The sequence below is a fragment of the Catharus ustulatus genome, chromosome 12 (genome assembly GCF_009819885.2).
Source record: "Catharus ustulatus isolate bCatUst1 chromosome 12, bCatUst1.pri.v2, whole genome shotgun sequence".
Taxonomy (NCBI): Eukaryota; Metazoa; Chordata; class Aves; order Passeriformes; family Turdidae; genus Catharus; species Catharus ustulatus.
The window spans coordinates 3,580,293-3,595,456 of NC_046232.1; the positions used below are offsets into that span (position 1 = coordinate 3,580,293).

Genomic DNA, 15,164 nt, shown 5'->3' on the forward strand with positions numbered 1-15,164 from the left:
CTATGCCACAAGCATAGGAAAAGCACATCAGTGGCACCTTTCAGTTCTGGGTGTATTTACACTGCTGTCATGCACTCCTCAGTGCTCAGCTGGTTACAGAATACAAATACAGAATACTCCTTGAACACTCAACAGAGAGCTCCCAAATTCTGATTTTCCACTGCTTACACAGTCTGGGCAGCAGGGACAGGCACTTCAGGACAGATGGTGCGAGCTGCAGAATGACAGCACTCTGCTCCCTCCATGTGTTGGGTGCCAATCCTCCTGCACCATTCCTTGGATTCATGCTGAGCCCACCCAAAGCCCTGCTACAGCAGCATCACAAGGTTATGAGTGTGCTTTCCCAAGCAAAGGATGCTTAGGAGATGCTGCCATGTGTGTGAGGAGTTGTGATGGAATGTAACAGGCAAGTTCAACCCCATCTGTCAGCCAGGATATCCTGACTCCAACCCTCCAAATACCAGGCTGCAAAATCCTTGTACCCAAGCAAGGTGCAGACAGGTTGTTTCACATGAACCAGGAGTAACAGGAGTGTGGGAAATGCATAATAGGAATTTTTTAGAGGAAAGGCCTCCCAGAAGGGAAAGCAAGGCAGGTTTTGCTCTGTCTCCCCTCAGCAGCACATCAAAGGTGGTGCAGTCAGAGCTCGTCCTGCAACCTGCCCCTTCTGGGGCTGAGCTCTGCATGGGCTCTGACAGGAGAAGGGGCTTTGTGTTTCTCGTGAGAGCAATGCCCTAAATCCTTCCCAGCCTCCTGCTGGTCCCACTGCTCCAGAGCACTGCTGCTCATAAATTTTGCCTGCCTGCCAACCCCCAGGACACTTTGCTGAGCTGCAGGCAGGGCAGATGAGGGACTGCTTTTCCCTCCATGTTTATCCAGCCCCTCATGCAATAGATGCTGGAGAGCAGGAACAGGAATGTGTCTGCAGAAGTGGGAACAGGCCACTTTTTACTTTAGCTTCTCAGCTTCACCCATCTATCAGAAAGAAATGAAGCTGCAAGAACCAAGTTTCCCTGCTGTGTTTTGCTGTTTTTTATGACCTAAGTTCTGCAGTGCCCACCAGTGACCTCCTCCTGCACCACCTCCTCTCTGGGAAGATGCCCAGAGATGGAGGAGGAGGCACTGAGGGTCAGTCCCACGAGGATGCAGGAATGCCTGAGCACAGCAGGGGCGTGGCTGCGGGAGGGTGAGTGACAGCACACACCTCCGAAGTAGGAGCCGTCGGCCAGCTTGGTCTCCTTGTTGCCCTTGGTGAGCACGCTGACCACGCCGTGCTGGATGAAGTACATCTTCTTGCCGATGGTGCCCTCCCGGATGATGTAGTCCCCGGGCTGGAACACCTCGAACTTCAGCTTGGTCAGCATGGACGTGACAAAGTTGGGGTCTGCGTTGGCAAACAGGGGCATGGAGGCCACCAGCTTGCGGCAGTTGAAGTTGATGATTTCCTGACCAGGTGTAAAGGAGAGGGAGGGAGAGGAGAGAATACACATGTGGTTAGTCACCACCGAATGACCTGTGAAGATCCTCCACCTGAGCTGAGCATTTAAAGTGGGATAAACTGGCTGTGCCTTGGTCTGGCTGCCCTGCTGCAGGCTGGATGGGCTCTGGATGCTCAGAGCATGGAGCAGGGCTGGAGCCAGCACCAGGCTCCCTGCCTTCACCTCTCTGCCTCCCCTGAGCAGGGACAGCACTCAAGCCTCCAAATACAGGCAGCATTCCTGTTTCTGTAGGAAACCTTGGGCTGTGAGGGAGCACAGCAGCGGTGAAATGCTGTCTGACAAAGCCCGGGGCTCTTCCCTGGGCAGGTGTCATAACTCACCTTGGCAGCCCCTCGTTCTCTGTGCCCTTGCTTGTCAATGAGCTGTTAAACAGCACAAATGTGCCCAGGAGGAGAATGATCCCGGGCAGATGGGGATAGTGTCAGAAGAGGAGGGAGAGGTGCTCACCAGGCACGGGGCAGAGGCTGAATCACCAACTCCAGCTGAAGAAAGGCCAGTTCACCTGCTCAGCTGTCACCACAGCCGAGCTGTGCCTCCCCCAGGGCTCCGTGTCACTCACAGGGGTGACAGCTCAGGAGCTGCTCTGTGCCCTGGCAGGTCCCACTCACGACGTGGTGCTGAGCCCATCACCCCAGCACAGCACTCCATAGGAACTGGGATAACTGGAGCAGGAAGAGAGAGAGAGCTGGGGAAGCTCTGCCTCCCCCCATGCAGGTTTTTCAGAGGGGTGCTCTTTGAGACTTGAGTAAAACTAATTTTAAATTCTGGCTGGCACTTGCTCATCTCGTCTCTCTCCCATGGAGGACATTTCTGGGGGAAGGCAGGCCCCTTCTGGAGCTGGTGTGTGACATACTGGTGACATAGCAGGGACAACCTGCATTGCCAGGCTTCAGCTGGGGCTTCTTGAAGCCTCTTTCTTCCTGTGACTCCCCCCTTACAGCTGGATGAGGCCAGCACTCCATGCTGAGTTATACCCCAATACATGAGATGGGAGCTTCCTGAGCTCCTGCCCCAGGAGCTCCAGAGGTGCTGGGAATGTGCCCTGCCTGTTCCCTGCCCCCTTACCTCGCGCAGGGGCTCGCTCAGCTCTCCCAGGATGCTCTCCTCATCAAACATCTTGCCCTGGTAGCGGTGCTCGTAGTAGTCGTGGATGCGCTGCCGCATGTCCGCGGGCAGCTTGTGGAAGGACATGTACTGCTCCACCTGTTTGTACTGAGCAGGGAACACGAGGGGCAGTTACCAGGCATGCCACAAACCACAGACAGGGCTGCTCCCTTACCTCGAGCAGGGCAGTCTGGAGCAGAAGGGAGGGCTTGTCCGATCCATGGGGAGTTTGCAGACTACCCTGCTGTGTTCCCCAAATGGCTGCCCCAAGTTTTAACTTTTAAACTCTTCCTCAGCCAGGTGCCCTGGTGAGACATCTGCTCATTCTCTGAGTGCTGAGCAGCCTGTGCTCCCCTCCACAGAGCCCCAGCTGGGAGCAGGGGTGAGGAAGGAGTGCCTGACCAGAGTGTCCTCCCAGCAAACAGTGCTGAGTGAGGACTGTGCAGGGTGGGGGCAGGAGAGTCCAAGTGTCCCCAGGGAAGGTTCTTCCATAGCACATGGCAGGACAGTGGACAGCTGGGCCCCACAGCTGTCCCACAAGTGCAGCCCCAAGGCCTGTACCAGGGGAAGCACAGAACCTGCTTTGGGTGTGCACTCACAGCCAACAGAGGGGCACAGCCAGGATCAACATCCCACTTATCTGGCTGAAGCTGCAGTAGCCAGCCTGCTGCTTCTCCTCTCTGTGTTCCTGCCTGCCCTGCCACGATGCAACCTTTGCTTTCCTGTTACTTTCTTCCCCTTTTCCTTGTTCCTGTGCCCCATGCACTCACCCACATTTTTACCTGATGGTTCACATTTCCAGTTTGAGCAGAATACAAGGGCACACTGACTGCTGGCAGAGCAGCTTTGGGGATGAATGGTGCTTTCTGTGGGTAAAGGACACCTCCCCAAGGGCCAGGGCTGTAGCAGGGTCCTGTTGCCCTGCAGGTGCTGCAGGACAAGGTGTGTGTCTAGGGAATGGTCACTCTCCTTTCACAGGTGGCAGTACAGAACACAATCATGCACTAATTGCTGACAAAAGGACTGTGCTGCTCCTTTCCCAGCTCTATTTCCCCTCTTCTCCCTGATAAATGTGTCCCTGAATGTCCCTTTAGTGCAGCTTGAGCTGGAGAGCCTGATTAGTGAAGTTGTGCTCGATACAGCCCCAGCTCCTGCTCCAGGGACAGTCTGTGCTGGCACTACCAGCTCCATCTGCACCAGCAAAGGGCATCACTCCAAGGAGCCAAGGTGGCAGAGGGGACACTTGGGGCTTCCTGACATCCCAAAGCACAGGAACTCTCTGGAAATATCCCTGATCCCTGCTGATCAAAGCCTGACCAAAGGCAAGGGCCCTGCCCTTTGTCACCTGCGTGGCTCAGGTTCTGTAGGGACTGGCTATGGCAGGACAGGGTGTGCTGGGTGCCCAGAGGAAATGAGGGAGGGAAAGGAAGTGGAAAGCAGCAGCAGAGTGAACAACAGCAGCTCCCTTGTGGGTAACTCCCCCAAAGAGAATTTTGGAGGTTATGGTCTTCTGAGCAGAAAGTCTCAGGGTTTATGGCTCATCTAACCATAGATGTCTCCTGCCACTGGTGAGACACTGCAGCCTGAGACACCCATGGGACCTGGCAAACCAGGCACAGAATATGTGGGACTTTCACTATGAAAAGGGAAATCACTAGGCACAAGCTTCTGCTGGCTCAGGTTTATTAAATTCATCTAAAATCCACAAAGAGCTCTGCTTGCTTTAATGCTGCATTTTTGTTGAATAAATGATTAGCTTTAGTGCAGTGATTGAGCTGGAGCAGTGACCAGTGTCACCAGGTGCCTCTCCTCACCTGCTGCAGCCACCTGCCCCTGCCCCTGTCCTCTCCTCCACTGGCACTTGCTGTCCATCTTCAACTGCCCTTTGCTCCCTGGGAAAAACATCCCCACACTCCAAAAACCCACCAGCACAGGCTGGATGGGTGACTGGGACTCTGCTTATTCACCTCCGAACGTGGATTTATGGCTTTGCAACAAAGAGCAATAAATTACTGCTCTGCAGTGTTCCTGGTGCTTGTCAGAGTCCCCTGCCACCACTGTCCCCAGATAAGGCTCCCAGGGAAAACAGGACAAATTTACTTCCCCACAAATAAAGGCGCTGCTTCCGATTGCAAACGAAAATCAGGCTTATAAAAGCAAATTGTGAAAGAAGGAACCATCATTCTCTGTTGTGGTTAAGAAGAGGGAGATCTTGTCTCTCCTGCCTCTGCTGGTCCTCCCTCCTCTCACCCAGGAGGGTTTTGGGGCTCTCAGCTCTCCCCTGTGCAGAGATGGAGTCAGAATTGAAAGCATCAACCCCTTTTTTCCATGTCTGAGAAACTGAAGATTCACTGGGGTTTCCCCCCTTCCCTTGGAGCTGCTGAAGGCCCCACTCTTGCAGGGTCAGGCAGATGATGCCACACTCAGCTGGCCCTCTCTAAAGCCACTTGGTGTCCCTTTGCTGCCTCCCAGCCGTGGCCAGGCCTCCCCTGACAGCCCCTTCCCCTCCTCCCTCCTCTGCTCAGCCTCTCACTTGTCTCCCTGTCCCCAGCCTGCCCTGTGCTCAGAGCTTAGTGGCCTCTCTGAGTTCAACTAAAGACACTAATTTAGGAATTATTTAAATCTCTCTGAAGACAATCGAGCCCATTTAAATCCCAGCTCATTTTCTTAAGTCTGTTTTTCCTCAAATAGCCCTTGAAGGAGGTATTAATATATCAAAAGGAAACCATTTAGCTGAGTATTTTTGCTTCAGTAGCTGGCCACTTTCCCTCCTCTCTCACCACTTCCCTGTCCTTCTACCAAAGCTCTGATCCCTCACAACCCAAAGCAAACTAAATATTTTTAACTGCTTCCATGCCCTCAATATCCATCAGGAATCCTCGTCTCTCTGGCAGGGATAAACAGCTGAACAGGCTCATATTCCCACTCTCAGGATCTATTCCATCCTACATCTTACTCCACATGGTCATTCTCACAGAGTCACAGGACTACAGGGAAGAACAAAATTTCTGTCACAAAAATCTAGGTGCTACCTCCATTCTGCAAGAGCTTTATGTGATGTCCTGGTTGTGAGCCTTTCCAAAGGCTGGATTAATTGATTCCTGAACTATGGCCCACGCTCATTTTGCCACCAGAAAATGAGTTTTAAAAGTCACCTCCTGGAAAACATGGAACACTTTTTCCCTAACTGCACAGTACCTTGAGGAATTATGTTACCCAGAGTCAGGCTCCCGATCTCTTGCTGTGGTACAGACCATTCCTGGAGCTTTTCTCACACTTTCTGTCCAACCTTCCTTGCACAGGGGATGGCCATGAGTTGCCTCCCCTTGCATCAGCTCCTGTTCAGGCAGGGATTTTGGACAATCCCATTCCTGGGCTGGGAGGTGGCACTGCACTGATCAATAATGACCCTGATTAAACCCTTGTTTGCCCCCAACCACCTCTACTGCTCAGGGCTCTGAGGAAAGCAGATCCAGGAGCTGTGGGAAAAATCCCTCTGCATGAAATGTCATGAGTGCTGAGGCCTAAGGTCTAATCTTGTGCAATGTGGACAAACCTGCACATCACAGCTATGGAAACAGGCTGTTTTCCCTGAATGGCCTCTGAAGGGAGTGCCTGGCTGGGCTGGAGAGGCCATATCCTGCCTTAAGGCACTAGCCCAGCACAGGACACTTTTGGCCATGATCAATCCATTTTTAGAAATATCACAGGACATTGTGGAGATGTCAGGTCACTAGATCCACACATCTGGAATGAGACAGAGAAAGAGCCCAGCAGTACTCTCCACAGAAGAGAGGTGAAATGTGACCCCAAAGGCTGGAGATGGGGACAGGGGAGCAGGGAGTGTGTGCAGGGAGGGACCAGCACTGCTGGGAGCAGCGGGACAGGAGGCTCTGGGACAGGCTCTGTGCTGCAGCACCAGCTCCTTATTTATTTATTTACAGTAATTTCACGATTATAAGCCGCACATCTGGGTGTCGACAACTGTCTTGGGTTACAATACAGGGTGTGATAAAAGGTATCTGTTCTATCACCATCTCTTGAGGGTGGGGGCAGTGATCCTTATCTCAACGGCAGATATTCTGCTAATGGGCCATCCATTGAAACCAGGCAGGGCATTGTTCTTTATCTTTTCACACCCCATCCTTCCTCCAGCCAGTCATTTTCTGCTCATGGCCATTGAGTCCCACTGTGGGACTGATAAAATTACTGCATCCCATTGGGAGTTGCTCCAGCCAGGGGGAAGAGCCCAACATTTCTTACCAAGATAAAAACAGAGGTTTTGGGACACTAAGGGAGCCCCTTTCTCCACTGGACTCCAGAGGAAAACCGGATTTCTCCACATCACCACTGGAGCTCCGGAGGGAAACTGCACCTTGTACAGGAGCACTGCTCCAACTGAGCCACATCTGTCACTGCAGGAGGATGCAGCCACCATGGAATGGGACTGCTGCCAACACCCTGCCTGATGGGGTGTCAGGTTGTACTCTGACTTTGTCAGGGTTTGGGGTTTGTTTCTTTGTAGTACTGTATTTCTATTTTAATTTCCCTAGTAAAGAACTGTTATTCCTAATTCCCATATCTTTGCCTGAAAGCCCCTTGATTTCAAAATTATAATAATTTGGAGGGAGGGGGTTTACATTCTCCATTTCAAAGAGAGGCTCCTGCCTTTCTCAGCAGACACCTGTCCTCCAAACTAAAACAGCAACTTTTTGTTCTTTGTCCATATATAAGCCGCACCTGATTACAAGCCGCACTTCGGGTTCAGACCAAAATTTTTGTTAAAATGGTGCGGCTTATAATCATGAAATTACTGTACTTATTTGCTCATTTATTTATTTACAGCACGAGTGCCAACATGAATTCCCAGACTGATAATGAAGTTTGAAAGCCCTCCCTGGGATGGGAAGAGCTGCTGAGGCAGGGATGTTCCCTTGCCATGACAATGCAGGCAGTCCCAGCTCATGGCAGGTTTCACTGTGGTGGTCACAGGGCAGAACGACTTGTCTGCCTTCCAGGCCCAGGATGGAGATGTCAGATCTGAGCTGTAATCCCACTGTTTCTGACATGTTTTACAGCTTCAGAATGGGCCTTCTCTCAGGAGTGGGTAAACCAAGTTTAAGTCCACCAATGACATATTCTCCTGCAAGAGCAGGAACTACACGACCCCAGTCTGGTTAAGGGAGTTTGCACCACCAGGCATTCTGAAAAGAATCCATCAGGTTTTCATTAAGAAACACTTCTGTTTTATAACCAACCCAGGATTCTTTCAGCGAAAAGATTAAATAAACCTAAAACCTAAAACAACAGACACAATTTGGAGTTACTAGCTGAGATGAACACCCCATTACCTGTTTCTTATACTCTTTTGACTCTGCAAAACAGCCAGAACCCCCTGATTGCAGAAAAGCAAAGCTGCCCAGGGGTAGTGCTGGGACCCCAGGCCCAGGGCACACCAGAGGCCCTGACACAATCACTGAAGGCCATCATTTATCAGCCTTGTTATCAACCCTGGGTGTTTTGATTGACAGCAATGTGGGACACAACAGTGCTCAGGCCATCTCTCCAGAGGGAATGAAAACTCAGGGCTGGCATGACAGGATAAAGCCAGGCTCTCCAAACTTTTTCCAATTAGGAAATTTGATTACATTTTGCATTTGATTAAGTGCTGCAAGCATCTTTAATTTCTGGAGTGCTGCACTCCCTGCCCTCTCCTTCACACACATTACCCAAGGAGTGAGTAAGCTCTGCAGCTTCCCTGACCTCCACCATTGGTGCTGGCTCAGGAGGAGACTTCTCCAGAATGCCTGTGAGCTCCAGGAATGTGGGGATGACCCCTGAGAACGTACTGGTGACCAATCCTCTCAGCAATGTAACTTCCAATCCTGCCCAGACTGGTAAAGGATGTGAAGTTCCTCCCCTGCCAGCTGTGTGGGAGGACAGCAGTGGGAATTGTGGCAGTGTGTGCCCACTGCAGGCTCCCAGAGCAGCTGCCAGAGTCACTGCAGTGTGTCTGTGTCCCTGGCTGAGCCAGCCCTGCAGCCCCAGCAATCCCCACAGCTCCAGCACAGGTCAATTAGCTGATCAGCACGGGCACAGTGCCAGGCTGGTGGGATTATCCAGGAGCCCAGGTGGGATCTGTGCCCCCAGTTCCCTGCACAAGTTCATGGGGAGGCAGCTCAGAGCAGCCCAAACCCACAGAGGGCAGTGAGGGCTCCTCTACCCCGTGCTGGGTCTGCTCCAGGTGCCTGGGGGAGGAGGAGAAGGACTCCAGCTCCTGCCCACTGCCAAACAGATCTGGGATTCCCACTGCTAGGGGCTGGATCTGCATCTGGGTACTCAGCAACACCTGAAAGGTTTTCCTCAAGTCAATTTATCTAAATATTCTGAGGTTAATGAGACCCTGGAGCTCTGCAGCGCCCTGGAGCTGTGAGTTCCAGAGTTTCCTCATTGCCCATAAAAAAGCCCAAATCACCCTTAAACTTGTTGCCAATAAAACTCTACTACTGGTCTCCAAGAAGGAGCAAGGACTGCCTGAGCCCCAGGGCACGTCCCCAGCTCTCAGAGCAGGGGGCAGGGCAAGGGCACTGTCTAGATTTCCCTCCAACAAATACTAGTCCAACATCCCCAAGAGGGGCAGAACATTCCAGTTGTTTTATTTCAGCCTTTCCTATGACTACACTTTCCCTGGTTTCTCTTTGCTGAATTCAGGGTGCTGACAGAAGGGCTGAAATGTTAAAGCTGCACAACGAAGTGCTTGGATAGGCAGAGCACGGGATAAACTGTGGGCAGCAAAGCTGTGCAGGAGTGTGAGGAGCTGGGGGGTGATGTCAGTGCTCTGCAGGGTTTCTGGAGTGATTCTCTCCTCAGCATTACCTGCTTGTCCCCCTGCAATCATGCTGCAGCACGTGCTGCTCCAGGATAACGACAAGGGAAAGTGCAAGTCCCTACCCAGAGTCAAGAGGTATTTTAAGAACAAGAGGCACTGGATGGACTGCTCAGGGAGAAGGAGGAACGAGGAAGGAGTGTGGAGAGCAGATCCCGAGGGGAGATGAGGCTCTGGAAGGAGAGATTAGGGCTTTACTGGGCACTGCAGTGCTGACAGTAGCAATCCCTGCCTCTCACCACTCCCTGCTCTGGGCGTACCTGGGAGGCTGAGCCTCTGCAGGCTGAGCCTCTGTAGGCTGAGCCTCCTTGCATCGCTGGGTTGGAGAGTGAGCCCTGAGCATCCCTGCCCTGCTCCAAGGAGGTGCAGTGAGCAGCACCATCACCCTCCCCAGCCCTCAAGGTTACAGAGCGCTGGAGAGGAGGAGAGGGTGTGCGTGGTGAGTTGACAGAAATACTAATCCAGCTGAGCTGCAGGATTAGGGAAAGAAATTCATAGGAGAACCTGCAAAAAGCGTGAAAATAACTGGCATGTTTGGCTAGTCTATTCCTCTCCTGGGCAGGGAAGAATCTCACTCTGATGTGAGCCACAGTTGCACAAGCTGGGGGGTAATTCTGCAGTCAGTGATGAAGTTAAGGCTTGAGCTGATCCATGCACAGCTGCAGAGGGTCTTGTACCCCTGCTCCTGTCCTTGAGCCCCTCCACCAGCACCAGCTCTGGCACTCACTGGGCTCAAAAATAAACTCCTGCAAAGTTTTTCATTAGAAAACTAATGTGGGAGAAGAAATGAGCTCAGTGAAGGTCTGGGAAGGCAGAAGGACATGCCCAGCTGAGCACAGTGGCAGGGAGCTCCAGGTGAGAAGGGGCATGTTCTTGGTCAGAGCTGCCCCAGGTACAACACCACACTGCACAACAGCACTTTGGGAAATGTGTCTGTCACAATCCCTCAGGGTGGACCTGTGGTGGTGGTGCCTCACATGCAGGGAACAGATGCCAGTCTTGGGTGCAAGGATACTGTGGAATCAACTCCAGACTGAGGTTAAGAGAGAAGATCAGCTCCTGATCCTGCCACTGACTCTCTGTGACCATGGGAAACTCTGATGGGACAGACATCACTTCTCACTTTGCCTCTGGGGCTGGAGGTCAAGCAGTCCCTTCAGAGAGCCCCATCCAAAGAGCTGTTCCCATTGGAAGGGAGATCAGGGCTGGCTCTGCACCATGGCTGTGCCCCCTCCACGTGCTGGGAGTGCTCTGTGCCACAGAGCCCTGGTACACAGCATTCCCTCTGAATTCTCCATGGTTCCTGCCTCCCCATGCATCCCACCCAGCTTCCCTGCCTTGCACAACAGCAGAGCATGAAGTGAGAGGCTCTGGGAGGAGATTTTGACAGGACAGGGATTGAATGTCCCATGTTCAGAGAATCCAAGGCAGAGTGAGACAAGCTTGGCTTTTATTCCTCTCTTCCAAAGCCCTGCTTGTTCAAGGAAAGAACCAGTGGGTCTGGACAATCTGAAACCTCCCCAGAAAGCTGCTCCTGAACCTTGTCCTGAGGGTCCAACACAGCAGAGCATCCCAGGGCAGTTCCAGCCAGAACCTTCTCTCCTGTTTGAGTTTGTGTCCCTTTCCTTGGCCACTCCCAGCCCAGCTCCTGAGGCCCCTGCGGGCTGAGCTATGCTGAGGGACAGGCAGAGCCCTCGGGGTGCTCAACAAAGGTCTCTCAATTGCTGCTGGCTTCTACCAATCAACCTCCAAACTTGTTGAGATTCTCTCTTAATCTGCTTCACCAGACACTTTGTCCCAGGAGGACTGAACTAAATTGAGTTGCAGGGCTGCAAATCACGCAGCAGCTTCATTTTAATCATGGCTATTCAAGTGCTAAGGAATGCAGAAAGTAAATACATATTTGTTTTTAGGCCATCACTTGTCCCATTTGCAAGAGGAAAACGAACTTGCTCAATCCCTGAGGCTTTGATCCTCCAAGGATAACAGGAAATGAACCTGCCATAGGAAACACAGGCTTGGTTCAATCCTGCTGCCTCTGTCAGAGCTCTTCTCCCGGGTCTGTTAACCCTCTCACTCACATCCCCACGTTCTAACAAGGCTTTAACACTTCCCACTGTGCCTGCCACCCCCTCTCAGTCCCTGCTGGCTCCCTGGGCACTGATTTCCCTGAGCACTGAAGGGAATGCATCTGCCAGGGTCAAGCCATGCCCTTGTGTGAGCGCAGGCTCAAGCCAGAGCGCGGGTGCCCAGTGCTGCAGGTGCAGTCTTGGCTGCGCCAGGCTGGCCAGGTGGTTGGGTTTGCAGATCACTCCTGGCTCCTATGCTACTTCAAACACATTTGCATGCCGAGATTTGATCAGCCTGCATTCCCAGTGCTGCAGTGTCCTTCTCTTTGGCGTGCCCTGCTCTCCGTCAGAATCAGCCCAGCTCAGCTGTAACACAGAGCTAAAACTCTGCATGCATCCCAGGCCTCCACGCTCTTCTCCTGGGCATTCCCCCTCCTTTAGCTCTAGCTGTGGTTTGGGATCTTCCCTATGCTCCAAGCATGAGTCAGCCTCTGGTCTTCTTTGCTCTCCCTCTCTGCCCTGCTCTCCTCCCATTGTAATCCCTGTATCTCAAACCTGTTCCAAGGTCATCCCACTTCCTCCCTGAACTTAAAATTCACCTGATCAGTGCCTGCTGGTTACAGTTTCCCCACCTGAATCACAGCTCCCTTCTCACCTAAACTACACCTGGCAGGGTCAGAATAGGAACAATTCCTCTTCTGAATCTCCAGATCAAATGTACCCATAAGACCCTGGCCATAAAACCTCCCCAGCCCCACCAACTGAGGGCAGGTGCTTTTTTTGGGTGCCTTGCCCAGCTCACAAATTCAGTGGCAACCTGATCAGATGTGACATTTCTGTCTGTGCCCTCCATTCTGCAATCCAACAACGGTGCCATTAATTCCACAGCTACCTGGGGAACCTGCTCTGAGCTCCCAAGCCTTGATCTAGGCTTTGGGGGTTGTTCTGCAGCTTCACTCAGGAGCACTGGAGGGAATAATCTGAATACTTTTAAAGAGAGCACTTGCTAAACAAAAGCTGCACATTCTGGAACATTCACTTGGGGTTTGAAACAAGATGTAGGAAAGGAAGAAGTGACTTACAGTTTTAGGTACCGGTGACATTAGTAACATTGCTGTACAAAGACAGGCAGAGACAACAACAATCATCTCCTTGCCCTGCTGTTAACTTATCCTGCTGCTGTTTCTTCCTGAGGGGTGTTGGAGTGGATGCATGGGGATGAATGGCCAAGGAACAGCACCCATGGCCTTGCACACTGACAGTCCTGGCTCCCTCCACACAGCATGGAAATCTCTGGAGAGCACAGAGACCACCCCAGGCTCCCTCTGGACAGCACAGTGTCTGGGGTTACAATACAGGGTGTGATAAAAGGTATCTATTCTATCACCATCTGTTGAGGGTGGGGGCAGTGATCCTTATCTCCCATGGAGATATTCTGCTAATGGGCCATCCATTGAAACCAGGCAGGGCATTGTTCTTTATCTTTTCACAACCCATCCTTCCTCCAGCCAGTCATTTTCTGCTCATGGCCATTGAGTCCCACTGTGGGACTGATAAAATTACTTGCATCCCATTGGAAGTTGCTCCAGCCAGGGGGAAGAGCCCAACATTTCTTACCAAGATAAAAACAGAGGTTTTGGGACACTAAGGGAGCCCCTTTCTCCACTGGACTCCAGAGGAAAACCGGATTTCTCCACATCACCACTGGAGCTCCAGAGGGAAACTGCACCTTGTACAGGAGCACTGCTCCAACTGAGCCACATCTGTCACTGCAGGAGGATGCAGCCACCATGGAATGGGACTGCTGCCAACACCCTGCCTGATGGGGTGTCAGGTTGTACTCTGACTTTGTCAGGGTTTGGAGTTTGTTTCTTTGTAGTGCTGTATTTCTATTTTAATTTCCCTAGTAAAGAACTGTTATTCCTAATTCCCATATCTTTGCCTGAAAGCCCCTTGATTTCAAAATTATAATAATTTGGAGGGAGGGGGTTTACATTCTCCATTTCAAAGAGAAGCTCCTGCCTTTCTCAGCAGACACCTGTCCTCCAAACTAGGACACACAGAGACCACCCCAGCCTTCCTCCACACAGCATGGAAATCTCTGGAGAGCACAGAGAGCACCCCAGGCTCCCTGCAGACAGCACAGAGAGCGCCCCAGCCCCAGCAGGGCTGTCCTTACCTTCTCCTGGTACTGGCGGCGCGAGGAGTCCAGGGACTGGATGAGGGCGGTGGCGTGGCCGATGAACATGGCGTAGCAGGTGGCCCCCACGATCATGCTGAGCATGGTGAGCCACACGTCTGACATCCCCACCGGCGCCTGCTGCCCGTAGCCGATGCACAGCATGTGGCTCATGGCCTTGAACAGAGCGTACGAGTACTGCTTCCCCCACGAGTCGTTCTGCAGGGACACACAGGACACAGCTTCAGCATGGGCACGTGGCATTCCAGACAGGGATATGGGGCAGGAAAACACCCCTGGCACTGCACCCCAAAATCCCTTTTGGAGGCACCTCGAGATGTTACACAAGAAATTTAATTCTTTGGTGGTTTGGAGGGCTATGGAGTCTCAACCCCTAAACCCCTCAGAGCCCCCATAACTCCTGTATCCCTCACAGAGCCCCTACACCTCAATGCCTTCAGAGCCCTCACCACCCCCCAAGTCCAGCTCACTCCATTTGGAAAAATAAGCCCAGATTCCATGATCTGAGATCACCATTTTGGCCCTTGTTTTTAGAGACTCCATGTTCTTTTTGCAGCAGGGAAGGCAGCCAGTCTGCCCCGCTGGTAACCTGGGATAAACCAAAATGATGCACTGGGAGGTTTTCACAAAGCCCCACGTGTGGGAGAGGGAACTAAAGCAAATAATTTCCTCCTCTGGGAAATGGACTTCAACTGAGAACTGTAACAGAAAGCCTGAGCAAGGCTGCCAGCAGTGCGATCTGAGAGTGGGGAAAATCACTGCCCAGCAATTTAGGAAATGGTCAGGGTCTCTGGTCATTACCAGGAGAGATGAGAAGGGCAGAAAATGAAGTTGATAATGTCTGGACAGCAAGTTCTCAGTGCAAAATTGGGCTTTTTCAGAGAGCTGAGGAATTACAAATGGTCTCATTTGAGAGCAGCAACATCCTGCCAGGAGAGGTGTGCTGAGACACCTTGTGCTCTCCACTGCAGCTCAGGCAGGCAGCACCTCAGCAGTGACATCATGGCACAGGGAGAAAAACTGGCACAAGTTTCCTGGTGGTTCTGAATAGCCTGAGCTCATGGAACAGCTCGAGGTGCATTTGCCATCCTGTGGGTATTATCTGCCAGCAAGTTCTTGCTGTGAAACCTTGACAAGTTACTGCTCTGCCATCACACATGGCTCTCACAAGGATGTGAAAATGCCTCTGCTGAGTGACAGTCAGCAGCACTGGGCATTCCTCAGCTGCTCCCTGCTCCTGGGAAGGGGCCAAGGTTATGGATGGCACTCTGCAGACACATATGGCACCTTGGAAGGTCACTGCACAATCCTGCTGGAGGCTTCTCAATAAACAAATTCTCCTGTGACCTCCATCCAGAGCACTAGTGGCCAGCAGTGCTGGGAGCTCTGGAGTTCACTGGGCACCT

General features: G+C 52.1%; 1 protein-coding gene across 1 annotated transcript in view; it reads right to left on the reverse strand.

Moving 5' to 3' along the window:
• The window catches only part of HCN4 (hyperpolarization activated cyclic nucleotide gated potassium channel 4), a 93,728-nt gene that overhangs the window by 13,025 nt on the left and 65,539 nt on the right, over positions 1-15,164 (reverse strand). Inside the window, exons 4-6 of the mRNA XM_033070729.2 lie at positions 13,738-13,956; positions 2,565-2,711; positions 1,205-1,445 (exon numbers count right to left, since the gene is read on the reverse strand). Of these exons, the coding sequence (XP_032926620.1) occupies positions 1,205-1,445; positions 2,565-2,711; positions 13,738-13,956 (607 nt within the window). The remainder of the gene's footprint in view (positions 1-1,204; positions 1,446-2,564; positions 2,712-13,737; positions 13,957-15,164) is intronic.